The 20,269-nt window shown below is 35.1% G+C and overlaps 1 protein-coding gene across 1 annotated transcript in view; it reads left to right on the top strand.

Annotated features, from left to right (window-relative positions):
• The first annotated feature begins 1,066 nt into the window (after positions 1-1,066).
• The window catches only part of LOC107945524 (uncharacterized), a 34,964-nt gene continuing 15,761 nt past the window's right edge, over positions 1,067-20,269 (top strand). Inside the window, exon 1 of the mRNA XM_016879608.1 lies at positions 1,067-1,271. Coding sequence (XP_016735097.1) covers positions 1,067-1,271 — 205 coding nt within the window. The remainder of the gene's footprint in view (positions 1,272-20,269) is intronic.

Below are 20,269 nucleotides of genomic sequence, written 5' to 3'. Positions count from 1 at the left end.
AAATGGTCAAAAATCATGTTTTCACACGGCCAAGTCACATGGGCGTGTGCCCAGGCCGTGTGGAAAAGTTAGAATTGGCCATAGGTTAGTTCCACGACCATGTGAGAAAATCAGATCTACCCACGGGCATGTCCCAGGCCACACGGGCATATGCCCCTATCTTCAAGGAAATTTTTTTAAAGTTGTCAGTTTAGTTCCGAATCACTTTTAAAACATATATTCGGCCCTGTAGGCCCATATTAAGGACTTTAAGATGAAATTTGATAAGAATTGATCTGGAATGTAAAGTTTATAACTAGATTTTGTATAAATGTTAGTGTATAAGTCCAGTAATGCCTCGTAGCCCTATTCCGATGACGGCTTGGGGTTAGGGGGTGTTACAGTAGCGATTATGGGAGATGGCATTTGGACGAGTGCTGGAAGAAATTGGGGGTTTATTTTCGATGTGGATCAATAGAGAATGCTTCTGCACAGCTAAATTTGTCGCTAGCGATCTGATTAGGTGCAAGCTTTTGCACATGCTCTGGCTTCAGGTTCTGTTCCACCATCGAGAGTATCTTAGCGGCCACTTAGGGGTGGCTGTGGTACAATCAAGGGTGGTAGCGGTTCTAGCCAAGGTCCGAGAGCATTAGGCAGAGGTGCAGGTCAGGCTTAGGCACGACAACCTATTTTTGTGCATGCAGCGAGGCGCTGTGAGGACAGAGACGAGGTCGACATTATAGCATGTATGTTCTTTATCCATTTTATTTTGTTTTTTTCTTTGATAGATATTAGTTCTACTCATTCGTATATAGCTACCAATGTTTCTGTAAATCTAAGTATATCTACTGAGAGTACTGCTAGGGGGATTTCTGTAATTAGTCCTTTGGGCCAGTCGATCCAAGTTGATAAAGTGTATAGATAGGTTTTGTTAGAGATTTAGGGTGTGGCGTTTTTGGCTAACATGATGGAATTTTTGTTTAGAGAGTTTAATCTAATTCTGGGAATGGATTGAATCGTGGAACATCAAGTCAATTTAGATTGTGCCTCTAAGAGGGTAACTCTAAGATCATATAAGGATGTTGAGATGGTTATGATCGAGGAGCGTCAAGATTACCTCTCTAATGTAATCTCCACTCTTACAACTGAACACCTGGTTCGAAAAGGGTGTGAGGCGTATCTGGCCTTTGTGTTTGACTCTGGTTCTGAAAAACCTTCTGTCATTGATATTCAGACAGTAAAGGATTTTTTGGATATTTTTCCTGATGAGTTGCTGATAACTCTCGAAAAGAGTTATAATTCATACTTTTAGACTTAATTAATTGCTTGCACTTAAGTAACATTAGCTTCATTTTAGGTAATTGCATGATCATTTCTAGTCAATCGAGCAGTGCATCTAAGAACTTGAGATGGTGATTGTAACACCCCTTACCCGTGTCCGACGCCGGGACAAGGTACGAGGCATTACCGGACTTAAACATACATATACATGCAAAAACTAGGCCATAAAATTTCTTTTAATTCAAAGCTTTTTAAACACATGCATGTCGTCCCTTATTTGGGTCTAGGAAGCCCAAAACATACATCAAGATTGATTCGGGACTAAATCGAGAACTTTGAGAAGTTCCAGGAAGACTTAGAAAATTTACCTATGAAACAGGGTCACATGCCCGTGTGGACATATGGACCCTCCCGTGTGTCTTTGACACGCCTGTGTCCTCAGGCCGTGTAACTCTCTATTATGACGTCAGCATGCACATCAAATCACACGGCCGGGCCACAAGCCCGTGTCTCCAGGTCGTGTCCCTCACACGGTTGAGACACATAGCTGTGTCTCAGCCCGTGTGGCCAACACTTAGGCTATTTTCCAAGCCTTCATGTTACCCATAATCCCTTACAGCCTTATGCACATCAAAATCACAAATCATGGCATCATTTTAGTGATTAAACACCCATTAGTAAGACACATTCATAACATTGACATGTCCTATTACATGTAATGCACCTACTCATAAAATACCAAGTCTAGATTCATTAACTCACATTCATAAGACCCGTCATTTTGGTGACCACTTTTACTATTATGCTAGGTTACCAACTTACCCCTCGGGCAGTCATATTTAACCATCTTCATGTTATTTTTATAACATACAATTACTACGTAACTATCATCACCTCAAATGGTCATAGAGCATACATCCAACACACATGTCATATTACCAACCATGCATGGAAACCAAACATAATCACATCATAAACATTGGACATAACATGAATAGCTAGAGTTACAAACCATAATCAATATGAGCCACATCTCATGACCAAATACATATAACTTAATATAAGCCAATACATTTGGCTAAAATCATGATAGTACATGTCATAAAACTAGATCCCTATACATGCCACTCACTTGAAAATTTCTAACATGTGCTTCGTTATCTCAAAGGTAGTGACTTGATAGTGTGATGCTGCCTCCGACGATCTACAACCCCGAGCTAACCTGACAAAGCTACAAGAAATGGAAATGAGGGAGTAAGGTTCACGCTTAGTAAGTCCATATAAAAATAATAAGCAATTTATCAATATGCTTCCACCAATTCTTACAACATGATTTCAAGGTAATACTCTCATAATTGTCTATTTACCTATGTTCAGGTCAAGCTATTTTCTCGAGTCATAGTCACTAAATTATTTATATTAGGAGATACGGAATCCCAAATTAAGATCTACAAATTTTACCTAAAACTAGACTTACATACCTTCTTACCATAAAATTTTCAGAATTTTTGGTCTAGCCAATAAGTACAGTTTATTCTTTAAAGTTACCCCTTTCTTGCTATCTGATAGTTCCGAGCCCTCTTCACTAAAAATTAATTATCTCATAATACGATATTGGGATAATCTTACCATCTATTTATATTGAAAATAGACTCATCAAGGATTCTAAGCATATAAATTATAACCCATAATTATTTTTTTACAATTTTCAATGATTTTCTCAAATTAGAATAGGGGATTTTGAAATCATTCTAACTCTGTCTCGTAACAGTTTAAATATTTCATAATATGAAACTCCTTTGCTTACATCATTTCTCCTATGTGAAACTAGAATAATTAAGCTTTAATTTAATATTTTATTCAGCCTCTAACTCAATTTTCACAATTTTTGGTGGATTTTCAAATTTGGATTGTTGCTGCTATCCAAAACTATTTTAGTGTAAATTAATGATACTAAGTTTATCACACCTTATTAATTCATTTTCACCACATTGGTAAAGATACATATTTATACATCAGAAGTATAGACCTATAATCACAAAGTCATCACAAAATCATTCTCATAGGCATGAATTACCTATTTACATCTTCACCCAATGTGCATCATAAACCGAAATCATTTCTCATGAGCTTGGCATACATACCTATGTTACTCAACATACTCATATTCATTCCTTTCTAATCATACAACATGAATTGAATTCACATCTCATCAATTTCATGTAAGTACCTATACCACTCACCATATGGTCATAAGTTCTCTCATTTCGATATAAACCGTAAATCTCCCGTTGAACCATTTGGAATACTACAGGATATTTAATAGCCCCAAACATGGGATAAGATACCGACGCCATGTCCCAGACATGGTCTTACACTAGCTAGCACATCAAAGTCAATGGCATGTCCTAGACAGGTCTTAGACTGACACACAACAAGCTGACGCTATGTCCCAGACAGTTCTTACACTAGCTTGTATATCTCGAGGCCGATGCATGTCCTAGACATGTCTTACACTAGCTCTCGTCTCAATGTCGATGCATGTCCCAGACATGTCTTACAATGGCTTGTATATCTCGAGGCCGATGCATGTACCAGACATGTCTTACACTAGCACACATATCACCTAATGTCATGGCATGAATATCCAAATCTATTCCTCATGTTCAACCGAAAGTCTTTATTATATAAATTCTCATTCTCCATACAAATCAACAATTCATACTATACTAATCGTATAATACATGATAACATTGAATTTTGCATTATTTACGTACAACTTGTATAATATCCCGAATTAGGGCCTAATCGGAATAGTGGTTTCATGACCACAAATCTGAGATAAAAATAATTATTTTATAATTATTTTAAGGTTTATGATATGATTGCATGATTGTGTGAAAATTTCGTGAAGAAATTCTATGCATAAAGTGCTTAAGTTGAGATTAGGGACTAAATTGAATAATTTGCAAAACTTACATTCAGTATGAAATTGTTTTGGAATATTTATGAGGAGGTCTTAAATAGCAATTTGACCAATTTCTAAAATTTTGGACAAAAATGGGCTTGTATATAAAAATTTTCAAAGAAAGGTATTAAGGGTATTTTAGTCATTTTGTAATTAAAATTAATTAAAAGGGAAAATAAGGCCAAAATGTGTTCATCTTCTCCATGCCTTGGCCGAATCTTACCTTTCTCCACAGCTAGGGTTTCTTCAACTTCCAAGCTTCATAGTAAGTGATTTCAAGTCCCGTTTTTAATGATTTTTATGTTTTTGAAATCTTGGTAGCTCGATTTAGCTTATGCTAGCAATAATTCAACCTAGGGTTCATTTTTGGAAAAATACCCATAGGTGAAATTTGTGTATTTTGGTGTTTTATGATAGAATAGGAGGTTTTAAATTATGTTAGACAACTTGTGCTACTCGGTTTTAAGTGAAAACGAGTAAAAGGGCTTAATCGGTAAAATACCTAATATTCATAAGTACATGCTAGAGTGTGAATTTGATGTTTCTATAGAAGGGAAAAATGATCAGCATGTCATAAGACATAAGAAAATAGGATGAGGTCTAATTTACAAGCCTTGGGGCAAAAATGTAAATATGTGAAAGTTTAGGGGTAAAATGGTAATTTTGACAAAGTTCATATTAGGGGCTGTTTTGATGAATGTATGTATTAAATAAATTAATTTGGCATTATAGATCAAGAGAAACGAGATTCAAGTCGCGATCGAGGGAAAAATAAAGTTTACGAGGAATAGGCTCGATTGCTAATATTTTGTATCTAGGTAAGTTCATGTGTAAATAAGGTAACATAATTTTTATTTTAAGTGATTTAATGTTATTTATATGACATGATACTTATTATCATGAAATATGATGTTTTGTGAATTATTATTTGGTGATATGCAAATTATGTGAACAATTTAATAAGTATGAGATGTTAGCAAATATCGATTTCTATATTCCAAAGAAGGTGATCGAAATGTGTAATTGAAAAGAATCTCGTTTGAACCTTGGGAATAGATTAGGGTACAAGTGACATGTCACTAGGATGGTTGAGTTCCGAACTCGTTGAGTTGAGTCCGAGTTCGTGAGATGTAACTAGGCATCCGAGCTCGTTGAGTTGAGTCCGAGTTCACTTATGGATGCGAACGACCGAGCTCGTTGAGTTGAGTCTGAGTTCATTTATGGGCGGGTTACGTGGTAGCTTGGCTACATTGATTTTAAAAGCTATTGAGCTTGTTCAGTTATAAATATAGCACTTACGTGCACACTATCCGCGTATCCGAAATTATATTCCGATGTGTTCAACGGGAAAATCCTAAGAGAATATGGAGAATACTTAAAACGAAAGTGATTCGATGATGAATGTGTTGAAGAAGTGAAAATGGACAGGTATGAGTTTAATTCCTGGTTGAGAACTTGGTGAGACAAAATTGTGGTAAGATAGTAAGTATTCTTATGTTATGTGTGTCTTAATGATGTTTATGTTGGATTGCATGATCATGTTACTTATTATTTGCATGTGAACTTACTGAGAATTTATGCTTACTCCCTCCTTTTCCTTCATTGTAGTTTTGACAAGCTGACTTGAGAATCGGGATAGGTCGAAGGCTCGCTCACACTATCCGAAGACCTAAATTGGTAAAATGGCTTGTATGTTATGAGTGTGGAATGTATAGCACTATACTCACTTTGTGAAAATGATCTTATGATATGGTAAATGAGTGATGTGGAAATGCTTGTTGTTGATTAGCTATTGGAATGGCTAATCAAAATTTATATTTGTGTTATGTATGCTTAATGTATTGCCTACTCCATGGAAAACCATAAAATGGTGAAATTTGCTATAAAACAGAGTCATACAACAGTAGTGATGTGAATTTGAAAAATCACTAAAAATAGTATAAATGGAATTAGATGATAAATAAAATATTTATTTGAAGCTTAATGAATATATTTTTATTTGAAATAAACAAAATAAGTAAATGAGTTATATTTTATGAGATATTTAAGTTTTGGTGAAACAGGGTCAGAGCAATTTCTGAATCCCCTATTCTGAATTTAAAAATTCACCAAAAATTTTTAAAAAATAATTAAAAGTAATTATTTATATGGAAAGATTCCTTATTGAGTCTAGTTTTATGAGAAACAAACGTCATAATCATTGAAACTCTGTACAGGGAGATATCTGATTCGTAATACACAGGGGTTAGAGTAGTCAAACCCTGAAATAGGGGATACTTTAAATAATAAAATGTACTAATTGGATTGACCTAAAATTATAGAAAAAAATTCAGTAGGTAGATATATGAGTCTAGTTTCAAGGAAAATTTACGGATCTTAATTTCAAGTTTCAGAACTCGAGATATGAATTTTTAAGAGACTGTGATGCAGTTGGCCAGCTTGTCTGGAAATTTTAAAAATAAATTGTTTGAGCTGTTTAATTAATGAATTAAGTTTAGTAACACCTCAAGCTCGACTCTAGCGACGGTCTTGGGCGTGAGGGCGTTACAACTTGTTTCAATGGAATGTCATATTCCATCAACATATAATTAAATACAATCATAGCAAAATATATTTCAAGTATATTAACAATAACGTGGATAACATGTTTATTTAGTCACACGAACTTACCTCGAATGCAATTTCGGTCAATTACTCCATTTTAGTCCATAACCTCGTACTTTCTGATTTAAGCCCAAATCTCGATTTTCTTAATCTAACATGATAAAATTCACTCATTTAATAATTACATTAATTAAAACATTCTATAATTCAAAATTTGGCAAAATGACCGTTTTGCCCTTAGACTTTACAAAAATTACAATTTTTCCCTTAGGCTCGTAAATCGATTTTTATCGAATTTCCTCCTTTACCAAGCCTAGCCGAATACTTTTTATAACTATAACAACTCACATTTTCAATTATTTCACACATTTACAACTTATTTTACAACTTTACAAAATAGCCCTTTTTAGGTGTTTTCATGCAAACTTCTTTCACAAAAGTTGTTTATTACACAACCAAGACTCATTTTATTCCATAAAAATTTATAAAAACACATGAATACTCTCATGAAATGTGACAGCCCTAAAGTGACCCTAGTCGGAAAGCGGTTTCGGGACCGCTAAACTGAGTCACCAAATTATTTGAATATAATGATTATTGTCTAAAATATGTGAATATGAATGTGTGAAATTTTTAAGCTTCGATTTAGCCAATTGCATGTGAATTTAGCTAATAGGACTTATGTGTGACACTTTTGAAATGTGATAGGTCGATCTATAAGGATCTATTAGTGCATGAGATCAAAAGGGTGGACTTGCATGTCAATTTCCCCCTTAATTAGTAAGTGGCCGGCCATGACAAGGAGGGTGGACAAAATGTTATGGGCAAAACATGTCACAAACATGTTATGTTAATGCTTATGTTAGGAATAATAAAATAAAGAACATGGGCAATAACATATTAGTGTTAGTAGGAGGAGAAACAAAAAAAATGTGTGTGGTTGCCCCCTTCATTGCCGTGAATTGAAAGAAGAAAAAAAAAGAGCTTCATTCTTTTGTTCTTCTTGGCCGAATTGAAGAAAGGAAGAAGAGAGGTTTCGGTCACCTTAAGCTTAAGGGGAGGTTAGTATGTTGTGTTAGATTCTTAAATTTTAAACTTGTTTCGAGTTAATTAGCTAATTTCTTACACAACCCATGGCAAAAATTTCGAAATCTTGGTGATGGCTTGAGCATTCGGTTTTAGTTATTAAAGGATGAGATTGGGTTATAATCTTTATGTTTTATGAATAATTGTTGAAGAGAAGGGTTTAAGTAGTCAAATTATAAATTTTAATGCTCATAAGTACAATGGCCAAACATAGATTTGTTTAAAGAATTGAACAAATGCCGTGTGAGTGATTGAAATGAATGAGTTGGAGGTTGGATCATGTTAAGATTCGGCCTTGTACATAAACATTAATAGTTTGATGTTTTTGTGATTTTTGGAAGGTAAATAAGGTTATACACAAGATGAATACTAAGATTTTGGTTGACTTGTTTTTAGTGAGGTTCGGCCAAGGACCTTATGTGCAAGTTTATTCGGTTTAAGTAGAGTAAACGTGACGGGTAGATATGGAGTAATGTGTATATTGGTTCGGCTGCTAAGCAAGGAAATAATTGTTGGTAACATAGTATCTATGCACTTATGAATATATATATATATATATATATGGTATTTTAAGTATAATTGTTCATTGATAAGGTTGGTTAATAGTTCAAGTAAGGATTACTATATTTGATATGTACACAAATTGAGGCAATAGGTTTGGCAATTAGCTGAAGACATACGGGTAATATCATTTGTCCGATCATAGTTAAACATTCGATAATTGTGATTCTTTGGCTACAATGTTTGAATATCGCCATGGGGAGAATATATGATCGGTTGCCTAATATTAGTTCGAAATGAATCTAAATAAATAGATATTTGTATATAGTAAAGTTGGATAAGTAATTGAATAAATTTATTTGTTTATTAAGCTCAAGAGCTTAGAGGATCAAAGTTGGATAAGGGAAAGGAAAAAGTGATCGAATAGCCGCCGAAATCGTTCGACCACATCCGAGGTAAGTTTTCGAGTAATGAAACTTAGATTATGATTCGATTAGATTATGTTATAAGCAAATCAAAATCATGCCCTTTGTATGTAGCTTTTGAGCTGAAAATGATAATGCTTGATAAGTGACTTGTGTTTGAATTCTAGTTACGAAAATGAAATATTGATGTGTCATGATTTATTGATATGTGCATGGATATTCGGATTGATAACCGGGCTAAGCCCGAAGGCATTTGTGCGAGTTACTATGTCCGGGCTAAGTCCCGAAGGCATTTGTGCGAGTTACTATAACCGGGCCAAGTCTCGAAGGCAATTGTGCGAGTTACTATAACCGGGCTAAGTCCCGAAAGCAATTGTGCGAGTTACTATAACTGGGCTAAGTCCCGAAGGCATTTGAACGAGTAGCTATATCCGGCTAAACCCCGAAGGTACTTGGTTTGGGAATGAGCGATCTTGCTGTAATAATTTCAATTAATACGCTCGTAAAATCCCAACGATAAAGTACGTTTTGTATATGCATTGGAGTAGTGATTTCGTTTAAATATTATCCGCTCAGTCGATTAGTGAGCTTTCGGGCCTTTGGTTAAGTTGATCCCTTATGTATGAATATAAGGGTTGGAAATGTGAAGTAGGACTGATTTCTGAGAATATGTGTATATGAAATTATCCGTTTAGTTATATGAATGCTATACTTCAGTTGTGCCTAATTTTATTGCTCAAAACTTACTAAGCATTAAATGCTTACTCCATTTTATGAATCTCTGTTTTATAGATTTTGGTTCGTCAGCTATCGGACTCGGGATTGTCGACGTCGAAGTCGTCCACACTATCAAAGCCCTTTTGGTACACTTTTGGTTGAACTCTGAAAATGGCATGTATAGGACTACCCTTTTTGTTGTTGGTCATGTACCCTTTGGTTTTGTATAAATTTGGATAGCCATGCGAAAATGGCTTATATACACTTTGAGCATAACATTATAATCGTCTTGTATGTTGTTCATTGAGAGGTATGGAAATGTTTGGTAACGATTAGCCATTGGGAATGGTTAATTATGATTATTTTGATGCTATGTATGAAAACTCTAGTTGATTCATGGAAAACCATGAAATAGGTAAGGTTTACCTTAAAAACAGATGCTGACAGCAGCAGTGGTGTGGATTTGAAAAATCACTAAAAATAGTAAGAATGGAATTAAATAGTGAATAAATTACTTGATGAATCTATTTTCATAGGGAAGTAATGAAAAGATCATATGAACAGTATTTTATGAGATTTTAAAGTTTTCGTGAAACAGGGCCAGAACGGTTTCTGGATTCCCTATTCGGACTTAGGAAATTCATTATAAATTAACCAGAGATAGTTAGAAGTCATGCCACATATGTATAGATTCATTTTCGAGTCTAGTTTCTTTAGAAACAAACGGCATAAGTATTGAAGCCCTGTACAGGGAGATATATAAGTCGTAATGCATTAAGGTCAGAGCAGTCGAACCCTGAAATAGGGGAGACTTTAACTAATAAACTGTACTAATTGGCCCGACCAAAAATTCTAGAAAAAATTTGTAGATGGATATATGAGTCTAATTTCAGGGAAAATTTACGAAACTGATTTTCGAGTTTTGGAACTCAAGATATGATTTTTAAGGTGACAGTGACGCAGTTAGCCAGCTAGTCTGGAAATTTTTAAATGGACTATAAAAATAAGGGAATTAAGTCTGTTAACCCCTCGTGTCCGACTCCGGCAACGGTATCGGATACGGGGTGTTACATGAAAAACCCTATACTTTCAACCATTTTGCAAATTAGTCCCCTTATTAGCTAGATTATGCTACAAGGGTCTCAAAAGTACAAAAATTATCAAGAAAGGACATCAAAATCACTTACTTGCAAGGGTGAAGAGTGGCTGATATTTTTGACCTTTCAAAACCCCCTATTTTCTGGTATTTCCAGTGGATGAAGAAGAAAGAAGAAAAGATGACAACTTTTTCCTTTTTGTTTTATTTTAATACCAAATAAGTCACCTAATACACACCAATTTTGACTTTTCAATTTCTTTATCTCTATGGCGGGCCAAGTCTTTACCTAAAGGTCTATTTTCTCTTTAAAGACCCCTATTTATGGTTCTCTAGCTAGTTAACACATTTAGCTTGCAAAAACAAAACTTTTACCCTTTATGCGATTTAGTCCTTTTTCTAAATTAAGCTCACAATTGCTAAAATTAATTCACCAAAATTTTCATATACTTATATAATCATTCTATGACACATAAAATAATATTAAAAGTAATTTCTACGGCCTTCGAATAGTGGTTCCGAAACCACTGTTCCGATTAGGCCCAAAATCAGGCCATTACAGTGATTACTTTATTGCATCTTTACTTTTAATTGCTTGTGGAAAGGTTCTCTTGTGGCTGAATAGTAGGTTTAAGGGAGAAGGATAGCAAAGGATGGAGGTTTCCAGAGGCATTATAAGAGGTTGGCATGGCAATGCTGGTGAAAAAAATGACAAACACCCAGTCAGCAATGAGAGCACTTAGCGTTTGGTCCCCACATACACCTGTAATAGAGAATATTCACCTCAAAATTAGGGAAAAAGAAATCATTGGCTGACGGTTTGTACCCTAGAGGGCAGCCCAAATATAAAAGGAAATAAAAAGGAAATGAAAAAAGGACGACTAGAGCTTGAATAGAGGTCTCATTGTGGCAAGAAAGATAAGTTGAGCTGACTGTGAACTTTGGTGAAGATGAGGAACAAGATGCCGTGTGACAGCCCTAAATTGACCCTAGTCGGAAAGTGGTTTCGGGACCACGAAACCGAGTCTTATAAGTAATTAAAAGTTATATTCTGTGTTTATGATGTGAGTAAATGCATGTGTGAAAGTTTCATGCATTAATTTGATCATTTTTATGTGAACTTATTAAAATGGACTTATATGAAACATTGTTGGAAAGTGATAGGTTAATCTTACAATGGTCTATTAGTACATGCATTGAAAAGAGTGGTTTTGCATGTCAATTTACCCATAATAAACATAGTGGCCGGCCAAGAAATGATAATGCTTCACTAATTCAAATTTAAAAAATTTTATATTAACAAATGATTTAATAATTGTAATAAAATGAATTAAATAAAAGGGAAGAAAGAGGATGGTGTTCATCTTCTTTTCCTACCTCTCTCAAAGCCGAAACAAAGATGAAAAATAAAGGAAAATTTACCTAGAGCAATTTGGCATTCATCTTTAGCTATTAGGAGGTAAGCTTTGAATTTGTTGATTTGGTTTTATAATATGCTAAGTTAAATTGTGGATGCACTCTTGGTAATGTCAAGAAAGTTGAGATTTCTTATGGTGATTTGGGCAATATGCCGAATGATTAAGTGTTAGAATTAGGGGTTGTTTTCATATTGTATGGAACAATAGGGGAATGACTAGAATGGGGTAAAGATTTTTGGATGAGTAGTTTAGAGGCACCTTGTACATTCGGTCAAAAAAAAATTGAGTTTATTTAGAATGTTAATTTCTTCCTCTATGATTATTTTCCTTGCATGTTAAATTGTTCTTGATAGGGGCGAATGAGTTATGAAAGTTTTTACAAATGTATGAAGTTCAAGGTGCAAAATTTTAGTCTTGATGTTATGAATAATCGGTTGACATATGGAGAATGGGAGTTGTCATTTAGGTTAAGATCAAAGGAATGATAAATAGGCACTAAAAGGTTAAATGAGTGAAATTTAAGGTATAAGAACCTATAGGTAATTACATAGGTAATGTTAAAAAAATTAATGTGGTATATTCGGCCATGTAGAGTATATCCTAGAGATATTATAGTTAATTCCCTATAATCGGCTAAATGGGTGATAATGGTTTATAATGTTGAATTGAATTATGATTATGTACATTAGAATTAGATATAACAGAAACTATGTGAATTTGGATGTAATATTACATTCGACCTAGAGGCATTAGATGAACATTTGTGGAAATTTCAAAGTCTTGAATAATGGTGATTGTAAAATGATGTAAAATCATTGAATTATATGTATAAGTATATAGCAAAGTGATTAAACTACCGAATTTAATTATCCTAGATCAAGAACCCAAAGGAGGGGAGTCAAGCAAAGGGAAAAACAAAGAATATTGAGTAGACGGTTGGAAATCATTTCGAACTATATAAGGTAAGTCCATAAGCTTTCATGAGATTGATTATACATATATATATGCATTTATAATTGTGGCCGTATGTGCCAATTGAGTTAATTAAATTGCCTTACTATAAGGAATCGATACTAGCACTACGTGTGCGTAGTTGAAAGGCACTATGTGTGCTGATTTGAATGTTAAATTCGTGATTGAATTTTTGGGGCACTAAGTGTGCGGTGTATCTTGGCACTATGTGTGCGAAAATCCTTGTGCACTATGTGTGCGAATTCGGTTGATGGTTTAAGTAGCATATAGAAAGCATATAGCGTTTGTGCTATTAATCGAAATATCAAAATGAGGCCTGAAACGAATATGCATGAGTGTATATAATTTGACATTGTTTTATACATTGAGAGAAGGTTTTAAAGCATTTGGTTGGTTGATAGTTGATTTGATAGTAAGCCTTGGCCTGTGGTTGGGTCAGTAAAATATGTGAATGTAACATAATTCGGTATGACTGAAATTGATTGATTTTATATTATTTTTCTCGTAATCTCATATCAACGGTATGTATATTATTGCTTATGACTTACTGGGTTGAATACTCATTTTTTTTTGTTTGTTTGTGTTTGTTTGTTTTCTATTTAGATTTCCTTGACCCATTTTGCGTGTTTGGATCATCGTCAAAGTCATCACACCAGCTTGCAACGTTTTGGTATCTTTTCTTAGTTATATAGGTGAACATTACGGCATGTATAGGCTATTATGTTTTGTTTGAACCTCAATATGTAAACTTTTAGCCATGCGAACATGGCTTAAATGCTAAGTTTGAATTTAGCCTTATGGGTGCTTAGTTATAAGGTTCAGTAGATTTGGCCTTGATAATTCGGTTTTGATGGAGTAATAGTCTAAGTCTATTTGATTATTATGCTGTATGCCATGGTTGATCATATTTGGTGTTATGTATGTCAAATTACTAGCTAATCCATGGAAACCATGAAATAGGTAAATTTTACCATAAAATAGATTCAGACAGCAATAGTGGTGTGAATTTGAAAAATCACTAAAGATAGTAGAAATGGAATTAACTAATGAATAAATTATTGAATCGAAGCTTGATGAGTCTATTTTCATATGGAAGAAGTAAAACAGATATATGAGCTATATTGTATGAGATATTTAAAATTTTGTGAAATAGGGCCAGAACGATTTCTGGATCCCTTGTTCTGACTTTGGAAATTCACCATAAATTTTAAAATGATAATTAGAAGTCATGCTTTATATGTACAGATTCCTCATTGAGTCTAGGTTTATTTGAGACAAACGGAATAGTCATTGAATCTCTGTACAGGGAGAGATCTGATTTATAATACACAGAGGTCAGAGTAGTCGAACCCTGAAACATGGGAGACTTTAACTAATAAACTGTACTAATTGGAATGACCAAAAATTCTGGAAAAATTTTAGTAGATAGATAGATGAGTCTAGTTTCAGGAAAAATTTACGGAATTGGATTTCGAGTTTCAGAAGTCTAGATATGATTTTTAAAGCAACTGGGATGCAGTTAGCCAGCTTGTCTAGAAAATTTTAAAATGAATTGCATGAGCTGTTTAAGTAAAAAATTAAACCCGTTTACACCTTGTGTTCGACTCCTGCAACGGTCTCGGGTACGGGGTGTTACATTTTAGTGGTATCAGAGCTATGGTTTAATCGGTTCTAGGACTACCATAGCGCGTATGAGTCTAGCTATACATGCCTTAATGTTAGTATTTGATAGTGTGATGACTTCTGACGGTTGAAATTATTGTTTTGATTAGTAAATGGAACCCAATCTAGAGAGAACCTTAGCGGATGACGTTGAAAGTGTAGCAGCTGCTCCTGCACAAAGGACACCACCTGTTGAACCTCAATCATCCGCGAATAATCAAGATGATGGGGCAAAACAAGCCTTCTTTACCATGATGAATGAGTGGGTCGCACAATATGTCCGAACTAACCCGGCTGCTCAACCATTTTTGAATTTAAATAATTCGCCTCAGGTGCCTATAATACCATCAGATGCTGATCCTGTAAGGCCGAGTAAACCTCCTGTGGATTTGATTAGGAAGCGCGGGGCCGAGGAATTCCGAGCCATAACTACTGATGATGCTGAAAGGGCCGAGTTTTGGCTTGATAACACCATCCGGGTTTTTGATGAGTTGTCTTGCACACCTGATGAGTGTTTAAAGTGTGCCATATCTTTGTTACGAGACTCAGCCTACTATTGGTGGAGAACCTTGATTGCTATAGTCCCGAAGGAACGAGTTACTTGGGATTTCTTCCAGACGAAATTTCGAAAAAAGTATATTAGTCAGCGGTTCGTCGATCAAAAGCATAAAGAATTTTTGGAACTTAAGCAAGGTCGTATGACAGTATCTGAATACGAACGTGAGTTTGTAAGACTCAGTCGATTTGCTCGGGAGTGTGTAGCTGATGAAATTGCTATGTGTAAAAGATTTGAAGAAGGATTGAATGAAGATTTAAAGCTACTAATAGGTATTTTAGAGATAAAGGAATTTGTAACACTAGTTGAACGAGCTTGCAAGGCAGAAGAACTTGGAAAGGAGAAAAGGAAGGCTGAAGTTGAAGCCAGAGACTTTCGTAAAAGATTGGCGGGTAAAATCTTATTCTCGGCTGTAAAGAAGTTCAGGGAAGATACTAATAAATCGAAGACGACTGCAGGGATTTCTATTAGAGAGCGACCCTTAGCAGACTCTTGAGCTACTTCAGTTGCTAGTGTGGGTAACAATCGCCAAGAAAAACCTGAATGTCCACAATGTGGAAGATGACACATAGGTGAATGTTGGGGTAATCTACTAACAGGGCCTGTTACAGATGCAGTTCAAAGGATCACTTCATTAGAGATTGCACGGAACTCGATGAGAAAAATAAGATGCAAGGTGCAAGACCTAGTGGAACAATAACTAGAGGTAGACCACCGAGAATTTCAGGAGGTAGAGGTGGTAGTTAGAGAGGGACTTCTGATACGGCTGTTCGATCTGAGACTCGTGCTCCTGCTAGAGCTTATGCCATCCGCGCACGAGAGGAGGCATCCTCCCCTGATGTTATCACTGGTACTTTCACTCTCTTTAATACTGATGTGATTGCATTGATTGACGCTGGTTCTACTCATTCATATGTATGTGTGTAACGCCCCGTACCCGAGACCGTTGCCGGAGTCGAACACGAGGTGTTAACAGACTTAATTCATTTACTTACACAGTTCATTTCGAAATTTCTAGGCAAGCTGGCTAACTGCATCACGGCCACTTTAAAAATCATATCTCGAGTTCCAAAACTCGGAAACTGATTCCGTAAATTTTTCCTGAAACTAGACTCATATATCCATCTACAAATTTTTTTCTAGAATTTTTGGTCAGGCCAATTAGTACAGTTTATTAGTTAAAGTCTCCCCTGTTTCAGGGTTCGACTACTCTAACCTTCATGCATTACGACTTAGATATCTCCCTGTACAGAGCTTCAATACTTATGCTGTTTGTTTCTAATGAAACTAGACTAAAAAAGGAATCTGTACATATAAAGAATGACTTCTAATTGTCTTTGGTTAATTTATGGTGAATTTCCAAAATCAGAACAGGGGATCCAGAAAACGCTCTGGCCCTGTTTCATGAAAACTTAAGCATCTCATAAAATACGGCTCATATGGTCGTTTCGTTTCTTTCATATGAAAATAGACTCATCAAGATTCGATTACATAATTTATTAACTATTTAATTCCATTCCTACTATTTTTAATGATTTTTCAAATTCACATCACTGCTGCTATCAGCATCTATTCTAAGGTAAATTTTTTCCATGAATCAATTAGTAAATTGACATACTTCATTTTCAAGTATAATCACGATTAACCATGTCGTACGTAGCACCAATAGGACCATGATTGGCCATTCCAATGGCTAATCATTACCAACATTTCCACACCACTTAATAACCATATCATAAGACCATATATACAAAATGACCATAATGTTATACTCAAAATATACAAGCCATTTTCGCATGGCTATACGAATATACATTACCAAAGATACTTAATTAACAACAAAGGTCAGCCCTATACATGCCCTTATCAAAATTCAACTAAAAGAGTACCAAAGGGGCTTAGATAGTGTGGACGACTTCGACTTTGACACTCCCGAGTCCGATAGCTGACGAACAAAATCTATAAAACAGAGAATTAAAGCAACAGAATAAGCATTTTGATGCTTAGTAAGTTTTAAGTAATGAAATTATTTACAACTAAGGTATAGCGTTCGTATGACTAAATGAACAATTGCATATACGCATATTCCCAAAATCATGTTTACTTCACGCTTCAACCATTATATTCATCCACTCAGGATCAAACCTGACTAAAGGCCGGAAGCTTGTTAATCAATTGAGCGAATACTATTTAAAAGGAATCAACCTTTCCTGTAACACCCCGTACCCGAGACCGTTGTCGGAGTCGAACACAAGGTGCTAACCGACTTAATTATTTTACTTACACAGTTCACTTTTAAAAGTTTCCAGGCAGTTGGCTAACTGCGTCACTGTCACCTTAAAAATCATATCTTGAGTTCCAAAGCTCAAAAATCAGTTCCGTAATTTTTTTTCCTGAAACTAGACTCACATGTCCATCTACAGATTTTTTTCTAGAATTTTTGGTTGAGCCAATTAGTACAGTTTATTAGTTAAAGTCTCCCCTGTTTCAGGGTTCGACTACACTGACCTTTGCGCATTACGACTTGGATATCTCCCTGTACTGGGCTTCAATACTGATACCGTTTGTTTCTATAGAAACTAGACTCGAAAAGGAATCTGTACATATATGGCATGACTTATAATTATCTCTGGTTAATTTATAATGAATTTCCAAAGTCGGAATAGGGAATCCAGAAACCGTTCTGGCCCTGTGTCACGAAAACTTAAATATCTCTTAACATACTGTTCATATGATCGTTTCGTTACTTTTCTATGAAAATAGAGTCATCAAGGTTCGATTACATATTTTATTGACTATTTAATTCCATTCCTACTATTTTTAGTGATTTTTCACATTCACGTCACTGCTGCTATCAGCATCTATTTTTAAGGTAAACTTTACCTATTTCATGATCCTCTATGGATCAACTAGAGTTTGTCATACATATACCAAAAGTGATCATGAATGACCATTCCCATGGCTAACCGTTACCAACATTTCCATACCTCTCGACAAACAACATACAAAACGATTTTAATGCTATGATCAAAGTATATTTAAGCCATTTTCGCATGGCTCTCCAAATTTACACAAAACCGAAGGATACATGACCAACAACAAAAAGGGTAGTCCTATACATGCCATTTTCAGAGTTCAACCAAAAGTGTACCAAAAGGGCTTTGATAGTGTGGGCGAATTCGACTTCAATAATCCCGAGTCCAATAGCTGACGAACCAAAATCTATAAAACAGAGATTCAAAGAACGGAGTAAGCATTTAATGCTTAGTAAGTTTTAAGCAAAACAAAGTGTTCTCAATCACTATCATTGGTCATTCATTTCAACTGTTCGATGAAGTTAATCTAGAGCTTCATCTCGATCTATAATATCATTAAACGCAACACTTGGCTGCCACATATATACTTTCGAATAATAATGACCTAGATGGTCAAATATTTCCAAAGCACATTCTTCATCGATTTTCAACTTTCAATAATCCTTTCCACTTGTTCATAATCACATCCATACTTTTAAGTATTTCAACATGACAAGTACTAAATTACCATAGACACATAAAGAACCAAACATATTCCTTATCACATATACGTAAGCTTACAAATCATAATCCTTACCTTGTACTGGCACATCTAGCTCAACCCAACCCATACTCAAATCATAAGGCTTTTGGGCAGAATATGCACTAATACATAAGAATATTTCATCGCATACTTTATTATACAAACATACCATTACCAATTAGATCATTCTCATATTTGGAGTTATAATATTAATCACATTTACCTACCTCTTTGATACTAATAATTCACCTCGAAATCACTCCACCGATGAGTAAGTAATACGTACCTGAACATCTTAAATACATAATACTTATTTGATGGTAACTTAATGCAGATACTCAATATCAAAGTCTTACTTGAATCCTAGCATTTAGCCGTCGGGTCTTTAAAGCTCGGATATAGTACGAGCACGAAGCCTACGGACATTAATCAGGATAATATTCTCGCATAAAGCCTGCGGGGTTTTAACCCGGATATAGTACTGACACAAATGCCCTTCGGGACTTATCACATTTATACACTTTCACATCCATCACATTGGCCATTCGGCCTTATCACATATATACACTTTCACATTCATCACATTGGCCATTAGGTCTTATCTCATATATACACTTTCACATTCATCACATTGGCCATTCGGCCTTATCACATATATACACTTTCACATTCATCACGTTGGTCACTCGACCCTATCACATATATACACTTTCACATTCATCACGTTGGCCACTCGGCCCTATCACATATATATATACTTTCACATTCATCACGTTGGCCACTCGGCCCTATCACATATATATACTTTCACATTCATCACATTGGCCACTCGGCCCTATCACATATATATACTTGTACATCAATTTCATCATAACAAAATTGACTAGGTATACTAGTCATTTGTGGCTTATAGCTTCACTTTAATACGGATTTGGTACTTTGATTACCAATGTTTAATCGATAGCTTATAAGCAACTCAAATGGTTTTATTAAGGTTTACAACAAAATCCCAAATTCAGCACAAGCTGTTTTTCCTGAGCAACAGTCATTAAATTATTCGTAAATGGAGCTACGAAACTCCAAATGAAGTGCCGTTAATTTTCTCTGAAAATAGACTCATACATATCTTATCTAGCAAATTTCAGAATTTTTGGTTTGGCCAATCAATACCAGATTTTTCTTAAAGTTTCCCCTGTTTCACTGTTTGACTAATCTGACCACTCTTCACTACGAATCAAATTTCTCATTGTACGGAATTCAAAATGTGTTCTATTTGATTTCATTTGAAACTAGACTCATTAAGGAGTCTAAGAATATAAATTTTATCTTATAACCATTTTTGTACAAATTATAATGATTTTCTAAAAACAGAACAAGGGATTTCGGAGTCATTCTGACACAGTCCCACACAACTTTAAAGATCTCTTTATAGGAAATTTCTTTGCT

This window comes from Gossypium hirsutum, chromosome A08, assembly GCF_007990345.1.
Source record: "Gossypium hirsutum isolate 1008001.06 chromosome A08, Gossypium_hirsutum_v2.1, whole genome shotgun sequence".
Taxonomy (NCBI): domain Eukaryota; kingdom Viridiplantae; phylum Streptophyta; class Magnoliopsida; order Malvales; family Malvaceae; genus Gossypium; species Gossypium hirsutum.
Note: the sequence above shows the minus strand (reverse complement) of the source record. Positions and strands in the feature narration are given on the sequence as shown.